This window comes from Netta rufina (genome assembly GCF_964035555.1).
Source record: "Netta rufina genome assembly, chromosome: 3".
Lineage (NCBI taxonomy): Eukaryota > Metazoa > Chordata > Aves > Anseriformes > Anatidae > Netta > Netta rufina.
Genome location: NC_140125.1, coordinates 41,856,412 through 41,877,489, shown reverse-complemented (window position 1 = coordinate 41,877,489; position 21,078 = coordinate 41,856,412). Strand labels below are relative to the sequence as shown.

Sequence of the window (21,078 nt, the reverse complement as noted above, 5' to 3'; positions counted from 1 at the left end):
CCTTTCTAGCATAACTATGTGATGGAGCGGAAAAATAAATAATAATAGTAATAGTAATAAAGCATTTAATAAGTACTCGGTATGAAAGGTCTGTTTGCTGTGGGTGTTGCTATCAGTATGACAGTTATATTGGATGCTTGTTTTTATACAGAGTGGTAAATATATATTTTTAGAGGAATTAAGGAACTGATTTTCTACTTTTAATTGTTCAAGAAATTCAATTGTTTTGATTAACTAGAAATTAAAGATAATGTGGTCCCTAGCACTGGAGAACAATGATCGTATTTTTCCATTGTCTTTAAGTGAGATAGAATTTCTCCAAATAGCATGAAAGGACTCATGGAAAAGGGAAATAAAAGGGAAAAAAGTAATCATTATGATGCAAGAGAGACAAGATGATGTTGTAACCCTTGCACCGTTTTCTGTCGTGTTATATCTTGTCTGGAATAAGAATTAGGTTCTAAGAAATGTAGACAAAAAAGAATTTTGGATCTAGTCTGTCTTTGCCAGGGGAAAAAGTATTATGAAAAAGCACATACTTTTTCCATAATGTTTAACTGTTTTTCGGAGTTCATGCCGTAGGAAATGCACTTCTTGTGCCTTGTACATTTCCTGAACATGTTTTGCCTGTGTATGATTGTCCTGAAGTAAAGGAAACATACAGTGGTTAATTAGAAAGGAATATATACTAGCCACTTTATTTGAGAACTCAAATGCATTTCTGACTGGGGAAGCACAGCAAAAAAATTGCCCTTTGAGCCCTTGAATGTTCCTCGGTAATATATCACACTGTCAGGTAAAAATAATTACTTTGGATGTACTATGAAATCTGTACATCTGTTGTGTATGACAGTGTTTTCTGTGCATGAATTGTTGCTTGCTTTTTTAGCAGTATCTACTTTGTGCACTAAGACATCATCAGGTAAATACCTTTATGAATTTCTAATTTCATCCAAACTATGTATTTTATCCTGAATTTATGCTAAATAACAGCAGAATTACTTCTAGTATCATGTCCCTTGCTCGTTCCTCTCCACCAAAGCCAGCACACACACACACACACACACACGCACACAAAAAAAAAAAAAAAGTGAAAAACAAACTGCAGTCTAAACAGTGAATGAGAAAGTGGAAAAAATTAGGTAAATATTTAGAGGGACTACAAAGGAAGATTTACAGTCCTGTGTGTAAGAGCAACTAAATCCGGTGTAATCTGTTTTTGCCTCTAGGGTAAAGGAAAATAGTTTCACTCTAAGAAAGAGTTATCTGAGACTCACTGAAATTTGATGTCTTGTTGCTCTTTTCATTGTTTGCTTTTTGTTTCACCGCATCAAAGAAAACATATAGGAGGTTGTTCAGTTATTTGCACTAAAATAAAGATGCTGGAATTAGTCCCTGAAGTCACAAATTCCCTACTGGAGAGAGTAAGTGGTTGTTGAAAGTTGTGGCATAATATGAATAGAATACATTGAATACAAGTGTAATTTCTGACTGTTACATGACATGATTTAAGAGACTGGTTTCATGTTCTATTCTGCTAGCCTCCGTGCATGTTACCAGACTCTTCCTTACTCAGGGATTGTGGAATTGCTCTCCTAATTAAAGGCTACTCCCACGAGTGTGCAGAATTGTGCATGTTTTATGAATATCACAAAAACACTATCACTATCAAGGAATGCTTTTATTATTTCACCAAAAAATAGTACAGCATTGTAGGAAAACATGATGCTGAATCTGTGTGAGATGAAGCAGAACTTTCATATTTGTATAATGTCTTCTAATGTGTCTGTTTTGATCAAATGTTGCAATTACTTAATCTTGTTGATAATTGATCATGTGCCAAACAAAAATCTAATTTCAGAAATTAATGTGGATCTTGGGATGTGCCTCCAAAATGTTATTTACAGACGGTACAGAAAACATCTTTATTTTCTACTTGATTTATCAGAAGGCAGCTTTATTTATTAGGCGTGAGTATTTGTTGTGCCTAAATCTTGCTGCCCAGATATTCCAGCTAAAGGTGTGGTATAAAATTAGTGCAGCGTTTTATGTTTAATGTTACCTGTATTAAAATGAAGGTAGAAGTATTGCAGTCAGCTCTAATATATATAATGACTGGAGAGTGAACTTAAACACCATGGCCACCACCAAGATGATGTAAACCTCTGTTACCTTGCCTTAGCTTAGCAGCTAGGCTGGGCCACTTGCCCTGTATAGTGATTTTTATTTAAAAGGAAAGCCAGATAGAGTAAGGATCTATAAGTTGGAAAGTGTGGATTTATTTTTACTTTTAAATTAGATTAATGCTATACTTGGATTAGAAACCAAGTCTCATTGGTTGGACTGTTGCAGGACTGCTTAAGTTACGGCACTGATTCATGGTTCAGTTTCTCTTTTTATGAAATGGTTTCAGCCACAGTTAATTTAGTTTTTAAAGAGCTTTCAGATCTGTGGCTAAAACACGTCAAAGTGCACAAATGATCAGAAGGTGTAATCTGTCCGGCAGGTACTTGTTGAGGAAGAGCAGATGTTTTTTGAGAACGACAGTGTGTATAGCCTACCCTTTAGAGCAGAATCAGTTAACAGAATTGTGCTTGTTCTCAGGCAAATATCTTTTTTTTCTTTTTTTTTTTTTTTTGTAATTTCAGCATGCTGCTCCCCATATTACTCATATTACTAACGGTAAGGCCTTGCAAGCCAGTGCAAGTGCCATTAAGACAAGCACCATTCCAGTGATCAAGAGACAGAGGCAAAATTGGCTTGATGCTTCAGATGATGGTTTCTTCATAGCTACAGAAGAGACCAGGTAAGAGAAATTAAATTGAAGCAGGGAAAAGCAGGGAATGAGTCTTCACTGCATACATGTTATTGATCCACTATTTGAATAACAGTTTATGTCATTATTATTTGAGGTTGTGTTACAGTGAAGAGCCATGTTACATCAAAACATACAACCCATTTTTCATTCCTTGCATACTAACATTATCAGTATTTCATTAACAAGACTTATCCAGTCAGGGTTACTTTTGTGTGGCAAAGATTAGAACTTTTAAATTATTACTAGTTGTAGTTTGAAAACAATGAAATTTAATATATCTCTGATCATTCAGCAAAATGCATGTGTATCCACAATGGAGGCTACACTTTGAAATATTCAGAACTTGAAAAATACATAGCACACAATAGAGAAATATATAGCAGGCAGCGTTTTTCTGGGATAGAAATTGATTTCCTTTAAAAACAACTAAGATATTTTTCAGTCTATCATTTCCAGATTAATTGGTAAAATTTAAAGAATTTTTTGTTTTCCCACAAGAGTTTGATGTCACAGAAGAGTTGCTACTGGAGGCTCCTCTGCTCTTTTCTTCCTCGTTCCCTGATTTAATTCAGACTGGGACAAGACGTTAGTCTTATTTTTGTAAATTCTGTTGTCTGGGCTGGTTATTTAAAAACGCTTAAAAATCTAGCCTAGCTTTAAAGTAAGTTAGGGCAAATAACATCAGACTACTCATTGCTTCTGAGGTTATTTCGCAGACCTAGAAAGGCTGGCAGTTGAATAAAAATGTAAATAATAAAATAAGAGTAGGGAAAGAATATATGTAAATACAGAGCTAACAGAGGAAAATGTTCATACTTATTCTAGTTTATGGTAGACACTGCTAGAGTAGTTGAAATATTTGTACATGACAATTTGGTGACTATTTCAAGATAAATTAAATATGGTACCTTGTTTTTCTTTTGCATGAGGAATTAAACAATTCAGAGATGATGGTAGGAGGATAAGCCTTTAGGCTTCTGATAACTCACTCAGTTATAAAATTGACTATTTTGAGAGTTGTTTGATACAGGCTATGCAAAGAGTTTAGTACCTGACTAATTCCTGGTGATTATGTCACCAACATTGAGACTGGTAGCCTAAGTCACTGGTTTAGAAGTTTTAGCACTTTTTTTCCATTTTTCCCTAGAGAGTTTCCTGTCAAAAGATGAGATGAGCCCTATGCTGACAGTCTCCGTCTTTCCCCACTGACCTCAGAGGTAGCCCAGATGACTGGTTTAGATGTTTAAATTCTAGGTGATTTAAGTATGGAGAGGTGAATTCTGCCTTTGCAAATACTCATCTGGGAGATAGCCCTGTTTGATCCCAACCTCACAAATCCCCCTCTCCAGCTCCATGGTTGCAGACAGCATTCCCTGGCCAGGGTTGATGTGGGAGATCAGCGCAGAACTTGTGTTGTCTTCACCTTGACACCAATGGCGGTGGGTAAGCAGGGGCTTAGTCCTCAGGACTCTGTGTCTGCTGCTCTTCAAATCACTAAAAAAAATGTGAAGAGTAACATCTGAAATACCCTTGTATGGGGACCACAGGACACTCCTTCAAAAAAAAAAAAACCATCACTTTGGCTGATGCTGAAGAAGTGAAGGAGGGAGTGCTCAAGGACTTGCATTGGTTACTAATTGGAGGTAATTGTAGTTAAGGAGTGAGCTGCCCCTTTACAGCTTTTCCCAGTCTGACAAAAGCTAATGCTGTATGTTCAGCAGAAGTACATAGACATGTATCTTCCTTCTGTGATAGAAACACACAGAGTAATAGTTCCTCATTCACATTAATCTTCAAAAGTGCAACTAACGTGAGACAGCAGCTTTTTATCCTTTGAAACTACATTTCTGTTCCTTCTCTCTCATAGATTCTCTCTCCCCCCCCTTTCCCGCCCCTCCCTTTTTCCTTTCCCATCCCATCTCAGTTGGTTCCTTTCCTACATCAGGAATGTTTCCACCTTTCTAACTTCTTTCCTTTGATCCCTTGATTCCCTCCACCTGTATTCCAAGATTATTCGGAAGGGGTGGTGTAGCTTGTTCTCCTCAGCTCTCACTTGCCTCTAGTCCTTACAGCTCAAAGCGGAAAGCCCTGCCTGATCCCACTGCTCAAGTGTGCAGATGCTCAAGACAGCTATTAAATATTCCACTCCTTGAGGGAAGAAGGGAGAAGAGGGAATAGGCATTAGTCCCTGCCAGTTAACCTGTTTTGTACTAGGAGTTCAGAGATGAGCATGACTGTGACACAGTTCAGTGTAACATGATTACAATGGGAAGAGATATTTTATCTAGGGAGGAGATGATTGTGAAAAACCAGGATATAATTTATCTGGTCCTGCCACAGAATGAAAAAATAAATAAATAAAAATCAGTTGCCAGTTAGCAGCTGTTAGATATTTAAATATTTGCTGAACACTCGGCTCAGAAATAATCATCTCATTTTAGTCAAAGTAACAACTCGTTCTTTAAGGCGTGTTTTCATACTGTGCTGCATCAGGGTCCGGTCTGTTTTAGTGTGTGTATTCATTAAAAATACATGTAAAAAAAAAGCATATTTTCTTTTTGCAGGATGTAATTAGTATCTTTTTTTCAATATTATACTTGGATTGCAATAGTACATAGCAGTTTTCATTTCTCTGTCCTAAAACATTTTTACTTATGCAGTGAACTAAGGTTTAAGATGCATATTTCTATAAAACCTTATGTGGGGAGTCCAGAGGGTAAATTTCCTCAGACTTTTAGCTAAAAAAAATTATAATGATATATTTGGTTGATATCTGAGGGAAAAAAGTATTATTATTACTGCTAAACTAAATGAGGTAAGGTAAAGTAAATATCTGTAGTTTCATTTTAAATGATATTTTAAATAAATGATTATCATTCTTGCCCACTCTGAATTTAAGCCCCAAATATTTTAATGTAAATTTAAATATTGTATATTGAATTGCTCACATATTCAGGTATTTGTAGTAATGGATGAGTAGGGATCTAAGTATTCAGAGAACAGAAAAGAATTATAGAAATTTGTCTAAAATGTCCAAGGTAATCCCTGGAATTACCCTGGAATTTTAAGACCAAGCCCTGAATGCTTATCAGCATGCTCAGTGAATCTTCCCAATAAGTGTGTGTGTGTGTATATATAATGTATATATGGCCCCAGTTTTACAATTTCATCTATGGTGACAGCCTGCATTTACCATTCAGAAGCCTTCCTGACGCCTGTGTGAGTCCAACTCACTTGGGATTTCAACATCTGTATTCAGTCACAGAATCAAAGCACAGGGATTAATCTAGGCAGAAAAGCAAGTGATAGTTCAAGAGCACTTAACTTGATATTACATCATGATTTTATGTTGAGCTTTACTGAATTTCATATTTTCATATTTTTCTTTATTCGTACAATTGCTGAATGAAGAAGGAATTCTCATTCGCTGCTGTGAAATAAGTTGGTCAAGATTTTTTCTGAAGTGTAAATCTGTTTACACTGAAAAATCACTCTTTAAAGAGCCTTACATTTATCACTACTCACCAAGGGAGTCTCCTTACTTCTTTTTAATATACTTAGATATTAGCTGCTGGAATTGTCCTACCACTATGTGTATACTTTAGGATCATCCAAAAGTCTCATAATTATATAAGAGTTTTATTCTAGACATTGTACTAAATCACTGTTGCTGTAAGAGGAAGCTTTTTGTGTTTTATTCCCATTTTGATGACTAGCTGTAATGTAGATTCTGTTGGAGGCTCTGTTAGAGGTTAATGCAGAAAATGATTTCATTGCATGAAATGAAATTCTTTGTACTGAATTACCATTCTGGGACTTACATAATTATTGAAAAAAATAGGACAATACTTACTATGGTCTCCAGAAGTTTAATAAAAATGTAATATATCAGCTTAATATCTCTTGAGTTATATAAAACATTATCAGAATCTATGAATAAAACTAGTAATGTAAATAGCTGTTGGATGTGTCAAGGAAAGTGCATTTGTTGATTAAAACTTTTCTTGCCGTTCTAGGCATGCAGTGTGCATACAGTTCCTATACACACGCCCTATTGATAACAGAACACATGTGCATGCTGATGATCATATTAGTATAGGGACAGATAAAACATTGTGTGGAAAATGATTTTTTTTCAGCATTTGTATTATAAGAAATGTCTGGAAATGTTTGGCTGAATGGGTTATAGCAGCAAATTCCATATGCTTTCCCTTCATGGGCCAAAAAGCATATTTGCATATAGAACTGCATTTGAATGACTCGATGCTTGTTTCCTTTCAGTGCTGAAGCAGTTAGAAACCTTCTCACGGTAAGTGCAACTCCATTGGGAATGAGTTAACTGCAACTGCTAAAATTAGAACGTGATCTTTAGCTGTTACCAGCAGACATTGCTTCCTTTTTGCTGATAAAATGATTTGAGAGGCATCCCTGTGGCAGCATTATATAGGCAATTTTCATATTCTTCACATCACGTTCTTTCTCCAAAACAAAAAGCTTCCTGTGATTTGTTGAGGTACTATGTAAGGATATCACAGTGGCTGTGATAATTACCTGTTACCACTCATTTTTATTTATGCATGTCTCATAGCACACACAAAAAGCTTAAAAATAAAGTTGCATGTTGAGAAAGAAGAGAATGTGATGCTCACAAACTAAATTCAGCAAAATGTTGTGTCTTGCCTTTGCCATCAGTGGTCTGATTCTCTTGCAGAAGTCGGGGAAACTAATTCTGGTGCTCCCAGCCCCTCGTGGCTCTGTGCATACTGCTAGCACTCATCACATTGTAGCTGTATCAGTCAGTGTAAACCCTAAATTCAGGTGAACCCAAATTTTGTTATAAGTGTCACCCATATTCGAAGTTGTTAATGACCTGCCATTGTCTCTTCTTCCTCCAATATAGGTTTTAATGATGAGGCCGGGCTCTGTGTTTGAGTTAACACTTTTAGCATGTTTCTGTAAGAAAAGGGAAAATTGGAGGAGTGTCTTGTGCCTTGGGTCTGTGTTACAGAGGATCGGTGCAGGTCTAGATCAGGATTCCAGTGTTAACTACTCTGTTCCTTCTTCCTCTTCACACGTGCAATTTTGCATCACAGAAATGCCCATAGACATGTTTATTCTTTTTATTTTTTAATAAAAAAAAAAACAAAAACAAAAACAAAACAACAACTGTGCACAAAAAGTTGTTCAATTAAAAAATATTTTTAATGTACATTGGCCTCTGCTTTTCATAGAGATGAAGCAAATTAATTCGACTTAGATCCCAGTCTTGAACTTCACTGTAGTTGGATCCAGGGTGTAGTGTATTTTCATTTCTTACCTGCGTGGAACTGTGGCCATGAGACCCCTATCCTGTACCTGACTGCATGGAGACACTTCGCTGCACCCTTGGAGAAGCAGCTGCAAGTCTGAGAATGCTCTGCACCAGCTGCTACCCTCCAATCAAAAAAATAATCAGCCTCTAAGTTCTGGTTCCTTTACTTCTGCTGTATTCTATCACTGTCATATATCTTGAAAAGCAGGGATTATAGAATTAGAATATAGCCTTTAGGATTATATCTAATCCTTATTGATAGGATTGCAAATATCTCATTGATTTGCTGCATCTGAGTGCAGGTGAGCTTACCATCATTTCCAGTCACTGTGACAGTACTACAGATGGGGAATCTGCGGAGGAACTGTCCTTGCTCCAAGTAGTGGTCCTACTTGACTAGCTGCTGTTCAAAGTTACGCTTTGTTACTTTCATCAGAGTAAAAATCTCAAGTCTAACTTTTTCAGTGAACTGCTATTTTGATCTTATTTAGTGAGGACTATTCATGACTCATTTATTGTTCAACCTTATAAATCATAATTCTCCCTCAAGCTCTAGCTGAGGTGCTTTGGCAGAATCACAGCCAGTGATACAGAAATTAGTTCATAATCGCTTGCCCTTTGTTTCTTATTGAGCAGTTTTCATGGACCTACAGACGTTTTCTTTCACTATGCATCTACATGTTCTTTTCCTCTGGCTCCTTTTATGATACCAACTAAGTCAAAATAACATTATTATAATTGTACTAAAGTTTATTTGTTTTTAAAAACAGAATCATTAAATGAAACTAAAATCAACCTCACTTGAAGAATATGCAGATTTCTTTTTAATATTCAAAAGGAATAATACATGGAAAACAAAACCAAAAGTGCAGTGTTTCACCTACTTTCTGATTTAAGGATTAGTTCACTGTAAGTTATGCCATTACTTATTGCTGGTAGGTTTGAAGAGCATATGTTATTAAGAATTCTGCTTCGTCAGCCATCAGAACAAATAAAATACAATAATATTGGTTTGGAGCTTTGCATTAATCTGACATTTTAAAATGAGTATTTCAATGACGTTGTAGTAAGCTACTCACCCTGTTTAAAGCTACATGGGAAGAGGAAGATGTTGGAGTGCTTACCTAGGACTTGGGAAAATACGATTCAGTTCCCTGCTCCCTCACAGACTTCCCTGAGAACCTCAAGTCTGTATCTCCAAGTCTTTGGATGACTAACTCCTACCAGAATTCATAAATACTTTGATGAAGATTGGGGGTTAATTCTCTGCATATTCTCTGTTCTCCATCAGATGAATTGTACTTTATTCTTTCAGGGAGCTGTTGTATGCAGAGCTGGTCAGAAGCCTTATGGGGAATCTCCTTTCAAAGAACACTTTACCTTTGTGGGTAACAAAATCTCCCAGAAATGCCATCTGCAGGAGTCCAGTAGCTGCTGACTGAAACCGGGTGATTTATTAGTTTCAGAGGTATCTCCACTGATTAGCAGGTGAAAATTAATTAGTCCACAGCCTCAGTGATGACAGCAGGGAGACAGGGGCTGTGAGCAGATGGTTGTAAATGACCTAGTTACTGCTGCCTGAAAAGTCACACAGTTGGATCTTGTAAACTGATCTTTCGGGATTCTACCCTGTTGTGAGCAGAAATTCACATATGCAGCCTCTCTATGGTGGCTTAGATACCAAAGTATACTTTGCAATTTCATTTTAGATAGGAGCTTGAATGTGGTTAATTCACATGACTCAGCTAAAGAGCAGTGACACACTTACAGGTGTTATTTAACCACTAGCACTCATCTCTGCTCTCTTTGGCAAAAGTAATTTCACATTCAGACAGAAGCTACAGAAGTAGCCAGAGCATTTTGTATTTGAGAGGGGAAATATAATTTCCAAAACGAGATTTTTTGCAAAATTTTATTTCTGTAGGAAACTTTTTTTTTTTTTTTAAAAAAAAAGGAACTGAAATGAAATACATGGATTATAAGTGTATTAAGGATTGTCTTAAACACAGCTGTTGGTGGAGAAACTGCTGTAAAATTACTTAACTTTTCCAGAAACCTCATTCACTTTGTAAGACCTTCCAGACCCTGTTCAGCAAAGCCCTTAAATGTGTAAGGCTCCCACTGAGTGCAGCCAGGCAGCTCGAGTATGTCAGATAGCAACACACCTTATAAGTCAGATGTTAAATTGGGCTGTCATGCAATTCTTTTAACCTGTATTCTTACAGTTCTTGACAAACTTTGAGTTCCCTGCAGTCTGGTTGGCCATTTCTAAAGATTTCCCTTCAGAAGCTGTCTTCTGTGTTTGTGCAGAGGATTTGATGTAGCTGAACACAATCCTCTTTACAGGATGTTTTAACTTAAGGTCTTAGGGCTTATTTTTTGTTAGCTTGCTGCTCAGCTTTTTCCTAAATCCACATCCCCAGTGGGAATGTGTCACCTTATAATACCTGGTCTTCTGTTGTGGGAATTAATATCAATTTGTTTTTAAACGAGAAAAAAAAAATCTATAAAGAAACATCTTTGGATGTGAACCCAGTTTCCCTTTTAAAGGGACATTAATAAAGCCTTGGGAAACATATAAAGTAATGATGAAAATGCTAACTTGTTAGACCAGGATAGTCTTCTGCATATTTAATATCAAAGAAAAGATAAAGACAAGATTAATTATGCAGATGTTACCAATAGCAATGCTAGAATAACACCAGAGTTCAGAAGTAAAATTAGCTTTCTCTCACCATTCCTATTCCTAAACCACAGTTTATTGCATTAGATCTCAGCTATTGATGACTGTAATCCTCAAAAACTGCAAAATACCAATTTTCAAAGAGTCTTTTTTTTTTTTTTTTTAATGATTTCTCTGCAGTGTTAGCAATGGTATTTAGTAGAAGCTGGATACAAGGTTAAGGATTATTTTATTTGAAGGCAGAGCAATAGATAGCAATAATGTGCATTTAGATACAGAAATTAGATTTGATGAACATAATGTTGTTATGTGTTACAGGTAAATATCAAAGATGATTGTAAACTCTGTTGTGGTGAATATTTTGGAAATATGTCAGTGAACCGCAGAGTCTTAAAATTCCCACAGAACTGACCACTACCTTTCATTTACAAGTTGCTCTGTATTGGTTTCTTAGTTTAGAATTACAGATAGAGGATTTACTTCTAAGTTATATATATATATATATATATATACGTGTGTGTGTGTGTGAGTCTATATTTTAGTGCATGCATTTAATTTTACAATTAATAATAATTAAAAATATTTAATAACAATTTATAAATATTTAATAACAAATATTGTTATTTTTCTCTGATAGGTTTTTAACACATGCAGATCTTTTAAATGAATGACCCTACAGCATTAATGCAAATAAGGCTGGGGGGCTGGGAGAAAAGAAAACAACAAAAAAAAAGTTCTCTTTTTGTGAAAAGCTTTCGTAAGTAGCTGCATAGGGATTATCAATGTAGAATACTGAAGAAAACATAATAATAGTGACTGTGAAAGCCAATCACAGAGATAAGTCACTACTTGTCAAACATTTAAGGAGACTTGGCTGGTTTCATTACTTGTGCTATGGATAAGGGTTAAAAATATTTACCTGACCAAACACAATAGACCTGTTGTGCAAGTGATAAAAGCTCAGATCTGTGCATCACAATTCCTGTTGCCTCTGTTACATGACATGAGACACCAGACAAAGCATTTAACCTGTAAACCTCCTTCTTCTTGTCTGTGAACTTGAGTAATATGAATGAACGCCTACTCTCAAGGATGCTTTGCAGTTTTTAATTAACCAGACCAGCAAGCACAGTAAGATACTGACAGGAAAAGTGCTGGCCATGACTGAAGAGCAGGATGAAGTTTTCTTGCCCTAGTCAGAAAATGAACTAGAGTGGACCCTTGATAATATGAATGTTAAATAAAAATTCTGATCTGAAATGAAGATTACCTTAGAAATTAGCATGTCAAATAATTTTGTGGCAAAGCTTTCCTCTATTGGTGCCACAGTACAGATTTCTAATCTGTATATTACATAGGAGCTTCTGTGTGTAGAGTATATACTGATCACACAAGAGATTGTTGCTGTGACGCAGGGCCCTAGGGGGACACTTCTGTGAAGGAAATTTTTCTCTCCAACTCTTTCTGGTAAGAATTATTAATTTTGATTTTCAGCCCTTGCTTAATAGCAAATAGCCAGAGTGCCAAGAAGCTCATCCAAGTACACTCTATCAGTATATATATTATTCCAGGAAAAGTATCTGCATTATTGATAACATATTGATAAAATATTGTCATTTTTTATCAGCCTCAAATAATATTATAATATTGTAAACATAGTATTCAGGCCAAAAACCTTAGATGAAGTAATCAAACACAGTAAGAAAAGAAACAAAAAGGCTCATAAAAAGCCATTAAAAAAGTTTTGTATTGAAAAAGTTCTAATAAATACTAAAGTGTTTATGATGGGGTGTTTAAAGTGTATCAAAACTGGAAAAGACAACAAAAATATAAGATCTTTTTTTTCCTATGAAGCATATCATAGACAAATATTTTTCATATTCTTCAATTTCTTTCTTCATCATATTATTATTATTTTTTAAAGCAAACTATTAAACTGTGATCTTCCTCAAAATTCCTTTGGGAATGACCTGCCAGACCCTGTGTCACCAAGGCATTTGGCCAGCATATGCCTAATTTAAGAGACATACCATCCAAGAAGTCAAATGTAATCATATAATTGAAACCAGCCAAAAAGTCTTTCTGAATCTATATCAAGATTCTGAGACTAGTCAGGTAAGGTCATCTGGGATTTATATGTATTTAGTAGAAGATATTTTTGAAAATGTTCAAAGTGGCATTTAATGTTGCTAGGGAAATGGCACTTGATGTTTGTAGCCCGAGGGCAGAAATCAGAAGCTGTATGTTCCAAACCCTTCTTAGAGGTAAAAAAAAAAAAAAAAAAAAAAAAAAAAAAAAGGTCTTCTGGAATTGTGAATTACTATGCAAGATATTTGGGAAGTAGTTGAAAGCCTACATATTGATAAATTTGCAGTGGTCTTGTGTATATGTTCATGGGGAGGAGAGGTTAAGCAATCCTTTCTTTAATAGAGCAGGATTCATGTCTTAAACGATCTGAAGTCAATGGTAGCTAAGGAGAGGCTAAATAATTTCAGATAAAGTTCAAAGCAGCTGTCCCATAGCTCAGGTTACCTGTCTGTTGAAACCTGAGCCATTGTTCTGTTTTAAAGTACATGAATAATTTACTTTTTATCCATTCCATTGAGCTACCTTTGCTAGGTCTTATCAGTTCTTATCCCCTCTACCAAGCTGGATGCTGTTGTTGAATGCTATGAATCCTAGGTAGGCCTTTTTCCCTTTAAGGGAAAAATTCTCTGAGGAACGTATGGCTCTATGCATGCTTTTCTGATAGGCACTGCTATTTGGTGTGCAATGGGAGATGTCACTGCTGAGTTAGCAAAACTGCTCCCAAGAACCAGGGCAAGTCCATCCATTAATTAATCCAGCTGGTTAATCCATGTTGAGATCTGTGGTGTCTATCATTCCTACCATGCTGTATTCCTACCAATGTTGTATTTAACTGTGCCTACTAGAAATCAGAGAGGGTGGGAAGTAGTTCAGTGGAGTTGGTGCTGCCAGGTTTGGCAAAAAGTGATCGAGTTGGTGTTGCACTGAAACCGATGTGCAATCATTTTTGCCCTAGCTGTCTGCAATAGGTAAATTTAGTCTCTTGGTGGTAAATACCAAGCTCACAGATGAAATGTGAGAATAAGTCTATTGCTGATTGTTAAGATTTAGTCATCATGTGATGACTGATATATGACAGGGTCTATTTATAGTGCTTCTTAGGGGTTAAAAGATAAGTTTTTCTCAGTTCCAGCTTTCATCTGAAAAAAAAACAACAGCAGTAATGCTGAAAATAATACTGTGCACTTCTTTAATTTATTCTCTCTGAGAATCCTTAGATATCTTACAGTATTAATGAAATATACTGTTTCCAGATAAAATGAAAGCATGGAAAAACCTGATGGATGAGATGATTTTTCCAAAAGCCATCCCAGTTGTTTGCAGTAAAACCAATATTAGTAATTTCTGGAATAGGTGAGGTCCCTGTTGTTCTAGGCACTCTATAAATGCACACAAAGTGAAGGTTTCTGCTTCAAAGGAAATTTATCTGAGTAAATTTTAAACCAACAGCAAGAAAGAGACAGAGAAGTAGATTATGCCATGCCACAGTGCAGGCATGACATGATCATAGGAGTCTGTGCTTTAAACACTTGACCTGGGTTTTTCCTCCCAGTAAAGAAAATGCTCTAGAACATTTATTACTTTTTATATTCATAGTAGCTATAAGCTGTTGCTCTGAAACACAAAATGCCAGAGAAGCCTTCAATGTAGTATGGTATTTGAAAATATTATATTAAGCTGCTCAGGAAGATCTGACACCATGATGTTTAACTGGTGTGTCTGTAAATTAATGTTCACAGAGGACAGTTTTCCTCTAAATATTCATGCCAAATTGGAAGATAACCAACAGCAAAGGAATATGTGTCATTGCTAGGAGGAGAAAAATAAGGCAAGTTATTACAACACTTAAATGATGTTGGAGTGTCTACAGCAGCATCTCTTTAATCTTATAAAGATCGTACCACTCTCTGCCATCTATATTAGTTTTATAATGTAACTAAGTGGCTTATGGCAAATGCTCTCCAGTAGCCTGATACTTATTAAAACACTTCTGATTTGTTTTGTAAATGAGCATTTCAAAAAGGAGTTTATTTTTAAAAAGCATATCAGCATCAACCCACTTGTGCCTTCAAAGTACATTCCTCCTTATTTCTGTAATTTTAAGGTTAGATCAAAACTTTAATGGAATATAGGTAAGCTTTTCCGTAAAGTGCTGAGGGGAAAGAAACAAAAAGTCTAAATCAGCAAGCCAAATAGGTAAATAAAATGCAGCATTCACACTTCTCATTTTAACCCAGGTAGAAATGAAGGAAGTAAAGTGAGTTAGTCATTCTGGAATATGTCAGGTTTCAAAGGATCTGTGCCTACAGGTTCATCCCAGTTAAATTCTCTTTTAGCAGACTCAGCATTGCTCATGTTTTTGCCTTTCACTTTATTTAAAAGCCTGTTGAAATTAATGGAAAGACTGTCAGACTCCAAAGATAGTACCCCACTTGTAATTTAATCCACTGAGTAATTATAGTGTACCTCTGGATAAAACAAACCCTCAGAGAAATTACAATTAAGTGTAATACCCCTCAAGGAGTCATGATTACTTTGAAAATAATTGTGCTTTGCTCACTTTCAAAACAAGGTTTGTCATCTGCTAAAGTTTCAGCAGACCTTTACACACAATTCTCTCTCAGTAAAATCTTCTGCCATAACTTTATTTTGTATTCCTTCTTAAATAATGTTGGTATAGCCAAATAGAACAAAGTTGCTTCAGTCACCACAACTCAATGCAATGTCGAGGAGGCAGTACTGATACACAGCAGCTTATATATATAGCAGCAGTAACAGACAGATATGCCTGATATTAACAGAGCTACAGCAAGTAATGTCTTTAACTCACATTAGAAAAAGCTTGAAAAATACATTCTTGAGTAACACTGACTGAAGGTCACTTTATTTTATTCAAGTTTTAAAAACGCTTCTATTTCAATGCATGGCATTTAAGCGAAGAACTTTGAGTCAGCTTCTACAAATCAGAAATGTTGTTAGCAGCAATTCTATTGCTCAGAAATCTGGACATCACAACAGGTTATATAGGATTGTGCTTAACTTCATCAGATGGTTAGTTGCATAGAATTCACTGAATTCCTAAGAAAGGCTTAGTTCTTTGATTTATTTATTTATTTTTTAATGTCTGGTTACATTTAAGCATGGCATAAGTGTCCTATTCAGCCTAACTATTCTTTCTACCCAGTATGTTACAGTCCTTGCATAAAACTTGAAAAGATAAAATACATCTTAACAGTATGTAGTCCTTATGTACATTTCCATATTTCTCTGAATAGCTGCTAGAAGTCTTATTTACTTTTATCTGCAGTTACTGTCATGCAGACATAAAGAATTTGCCATCTTCCCACATTGGCAGCAATGCATCATGTTTGACATAAAAATGAGCATAGTGAGCATTATATACCAATCACCTATTTGAAGGTTTGATTTACTTTCCAACCTTTGGTCTCAGGAGGACTAGAAATACAATGCAAAGGCTTTAAAATATTTTTAAATTAGCATTTCAAATGAAGTCTTTAATTCATCATGCTTCAAGCACTCGTGCAAGAATCAAAAGAAAGAGCAGGGGAAAATAGCAATTACTCTTTCCTAACAACTGCAAAGGATGTTATCATCACTACAGATATTAAAGCCATTTACTTGCCACCACCAAATAAAAGCTTTATGTAATTAAAACATATGGCTGGTGTTAACTCAAAAAGGGACAGGAAATTGAACATTAAAGGTGACTCTGCCCTTAATTTGTTGTATTGCTTAGGGAGGGAGGAAAGCATGTTGAAGTGTTTTGAGAGAGAGAGGGACCAACAATGTTATCTTTGAATTTCCTGCCTTTCGTCAGTTACTATTACAACCCGCATGCTCAAATGTTAATAATAATAAAAAAAAAAAAAAAAAAAAAAAGCTGAAGGGTTGTAAAACCTTATCAGTGACTATTAAAAAGTTTATCTGTTTTTAGATGCTAAAGTCTTCAGCATAGTCAGTTTCCTCCACCCTGTATATTTTTACAGTAAAAAGAACCAGGTTTGGGTTTGGCAAAACAATTGTTCAAATAGCATGTTTAATGAAGTCAGTGGAAATTTCCATCTTTCCAATTTTATTTCTGAAAGGCTATATCCCAGAAAGCTAATTTTTGGAATCCTGTTGAATCACAGTCCTGTTTAAATAGAAGTGCTGGATTCTCCTTTCAGAGTGCGTAGATTAGGTCTTCTGACAGCCTAGATAGAGCTACTTTCATTAATACCAACTGAAGAGCTCACAAACTGTTTTTGCGGTTTGCTTGATGCAGTGCTGATGACCTCCCCCTTTTTAATTCTGCCATTCTTCATGCTAGTTTAGAACCAGTATTTAATAACTGCATCTTTTGACTTTACTGTCTTTATTTAATAGTCATAAATCTTAATCCTAATACTTTAGCATTCTTATATTTAGTGTGAACTGCCAATTACTTTCAGTACTAGGAACTACTTGATGGTTTATGAAGTTGCCATATTAAAAATTCAGATGGGTGAACTATTCTCTAACATTTCTATAAACTGTGGGCTTCTCAAATGACTAACGATCACATTAGTTCTTTAAATAAATGCAAACTTCTGCAAACAAACGTAGAATCATAGAATAGAATCACTTAGGTTGGAAAAGACCTCTAAGATCATAAGTCCAACCTAGCACTGCCATGTCTACCATTAAACCGTGTCCCTAAGCATCACGTCTACATGTCTTTTGAATACCTCCAGGGATGGTGACTCAACTAATTCCCTGGGCAGCCTGTTCCAATGCCTCACAACTCTTTCAGTGAAGAATTTTTTTTCGTAATATCTAACCTAAACCTTCCCTGGTGCAACTTGAGGTCACTTCCTCTTGTCATATTACTTGTTGCCTGGGAGAAGAGACCTACCGCCACCCTGTTACAGCCTCCTTTCAGGTAGTTGTAGAGAGCAATAAGGTCTACCTGAGTCTTCTTTTCTTAAGACTAAATGACCCCAGTTCCCTCAACTGCTCCTTTTCCTCCTGCCTGTAGCTCTGCATGGGATTGTTGTGTCCCAAGTGCAGGACCCAGCACTTGGCCTTGTTGTCCTTGGCCCATGGGTCCAGCCTATCCAGATCCCTCTCGCACTCGTGCTTAATTTGGTGTCTGCAAAATTTTCAGAGGGTGCACTTGATCCTCTCGTGCAGATTGCTGATAAAGATATCTGAAGAGAACTGGCCTCAGCACTGAGCCCTGGGTTACACCACTGGTGGCTGCCATCCAGCTGGATTTAACTCTATTCATCACAACTCAGAGAAGCAAAATACAGTGATTGTGAGAGTTCTCCCAGCTGCTTATAGAATATTTCCTCTCCCTCTTCATCTTGGCTGGGTGGTCTATAAGAGACTCCCATCATGACATCTGCCTTGTTGGCCTTCCCCTTGATTCTTACCGATAAACCTTCAACCCCGTCATTGCCATTGTTCAGCTCTAGGCAATATGAACACTACTTAACATCAAAGGGCTTTGTCCCCACCTCTGCCTCCTAGTCCATCCCTTCTGAAGTGTTTATAGACAGCCATTGCAGCACTACAGTCATGTGAGTCATCCACCATGTTTCTGTGATGGCAACTGTGTCATAGCTTTTCGGCAGTACAATGGCAACTAGCTCCTCCTGTTTGTTCCCCATTCTGTGTGCCATGGTGTAGATGTACTTCAGTGGTCTAGCAATCCCATCACCTTTCCAGACGGAGAAGACCTAATTCCTATGTAACCATTCTTAGGCACTTCCATGATAAATATATCAGAAGGGATCCAGTTCTTTAAGCTTTTTCTGGAATGATCCCCGTTATAATCATTGCAGATAATAGGTCTTGTCTATTAACATAGATTTACCAAACCTAGCTGCCTCCTCATTTTAGAAGTGCATATTTCTACCAGTCTCAGGTTAAATTTCTATGATTTTACCATTCTGGATGCAATTTCTTGTCAATATATTGAATATCTTCTTAGGCCTAAAAAAGAAGACCATGTAAAGTAAGTACTCAAACAGTAAATTTGTTTCTCTGTGGACTGCATGAATAGCCTAAGCTTTCCTTTCTGGGGATTAATTTTCTTTTATTGTGCTTTGTACTGAATGATGCTAAATTCCAGTTTGTTATTATAGTCCATAAGATGCTGATGACATCCAGCCTTCAGGCAGCCAAGGCAAATACTTCCCTGTCCCTTTCGTATACATAAACCAGAATAGTTGTATTTTTCAGGCTCCCTCTAACTTCTAAGATCATGATATATTATCCTGATTTGGGGCTTTTTGTTTTGTCCTTGATTATGGTCTCTTCTGTGGCTCATTTACTTGATTGGAAGTTTAGATTTCTGAGAAATACTCAACCAGCAACTAAATCTGCGTTGAAAATTTAACATGCAAAGAAGAGCCTGTTTAGTACTCAATGAGAGTATGTTTTAAGCTGCCCCTGTATTTTCAATGTTAGGTGCCACCATTTTCCAGGCTCAGAGTTAGCAGCCTGTTAAGATGAAAGGGACAAATCACTTTGTTACTGTGTCAAAGTCTTGATGCACCTTGATGCATTTCAGCACTGTGTAGTTTGCAATCAGGTCAGATTTTCAACTTGGAAAGTTTGAATTAGAAGGCCTGGTCTCTCTAAAGTTAGAGGACATCATTCACTTTAATTACATAAGCTCAAAATCTCTGTAATTTATAAACTACCTAAATGAAAGCTGGGATAATGGACTTCAGTGAATTCAGAAAATAAGCAATTTTCCACCAACATCTAATATTCTGGACTCTGCCAATGAAGATGGTTCTTGACATACTCTGTGTGTGTCGTTTCTGTGATTTCTGCTACTTTGTATAGTCAGCATTATGATTTTGATTTATAACAATACAGAGGCAACAGAGCAGTTGGAACCTAACAAAGCTTTTTGTGTCAGAATTAATTATCCTTGCATGAGATTATAATACAAACAACATGACCACCTGTAGTTAGTATGTTTGACTAAAATTAAAGTGAATTTATTGCACCTGAAAGGCACAAGTTCAAAAAGCACAAAGACGCCGGTGATCCATTACTTACAGAATTAATGCAGTGAAATTAACACTGAAAATTGCTCCCAGTCCATTGCTTTTGTAGAAGTAACACGTTCACTTGAGTGCTAATGTGGTTCTTTCTTCTGTGATCCTTCATTCCTATATTGAAATCACACATAAGGACTCCCTGTTTGAGCATTCTGGCCTAAGATTTCATATAATGTTGTTGTCCAAATATTGTCTAACACCAATTCACTTTTCACTGAGCAATTATCAGTTACTAGTTGGAGGCAACTGTGAATCATCAGTTGATGGCCAGGGCTCACTCTTGTTGACTGCAAGTCTCTTTTCCTTGAGCTAGCCTTCCTGCACTGGTAAGAGTATTTGCTTGTTTGTTTGTTATTGACTCTTGAGCAGTCTGTTAAAGACTGAGATTTACCTCTCTTGTTGTCTCTCTCTTCTTTCCCTCCTTTCTCTCCTTCCCTCCATACAGAAAAATCCGTAAGAAGTTTACCAGATGGCAGCTGAAAAGAGCTTCCAGAACACCTTGTTCTCCAATCATTGCAAAGACAAAGTCTCTCATGAACAATAGGCAGGCACGAACAGAGCCAAGAACCATCATGCACTGAAGATATAACAGCATCAGCACCATAATCATGTCAAAACCTTAATTATGAATGCAGATACAACAGGACCTTCCACTTCTTCAGGACAGACACACTGTATGGACATGTTGTGGTTGGGTTCTGTGTTCTGGGCAGGATCCAACAGCAGCTCTTGTTTTCCCTTGCCTCTGCAAGGGCTACTTCTGATTCGCTGTGCAAGCCTATCAGTGATCATCCTGCTATATTCCCCTCATTCCCCATCATCAGAGTTGACTGGTCAGGGAGGGACTGTTCACACTTACCACACGGAGTATGGATGCAGAGTACACCCACTGCGTTTATCTATGTCTGCTAGTGGTGTGATATGAAAATAGGCAGCTTTCAAAACTATTGCAGTGTCTCTGAAGCAGGATTTAGTCTTTAGGGGCTGCACTTTCAAAATGAGCTGCAGACTGGGTATTTGAAGTTTACAGTATCATCTTGAGTAATTTTGGATTTAATTTTCTGATCTGCTGAGCATCCAAAGGCTGAAATGTGGACAAGGAGTTGTTCAGCAGTTC

The 21,078-nt window shown here is 36.6% G+C and overlaps 1 protein-coding gene across 1 annotated transcript in view; it reads left to right on the top strand.

The window, feature by feature from the left end:
• The window catches only part of MTA3 (metastasis associated 1 family member 3), a gene marked incomplete at its 3' end in the record, with an annotated part of 142,239 nt that extends 121,697 nt beyond the window's left edge, over positions 1–20,542 (top strand). Inside the window, exons 18-19 of the mRNA XM_084285052.1 lie at positions 2,649–2,806; positions 20,407–20,542. Of these exons, the coding sequence (XP_084141178.1) occupies positions 2,649–2,806; positions 20,407–20,542 (294 nt within the window). The remainder of the gene's footprint in view (positions 1–2,648; positions 2,807–20,406) is intronic.
• Positions 20,543–21,078: the final 536 nt, after the last annotated feature.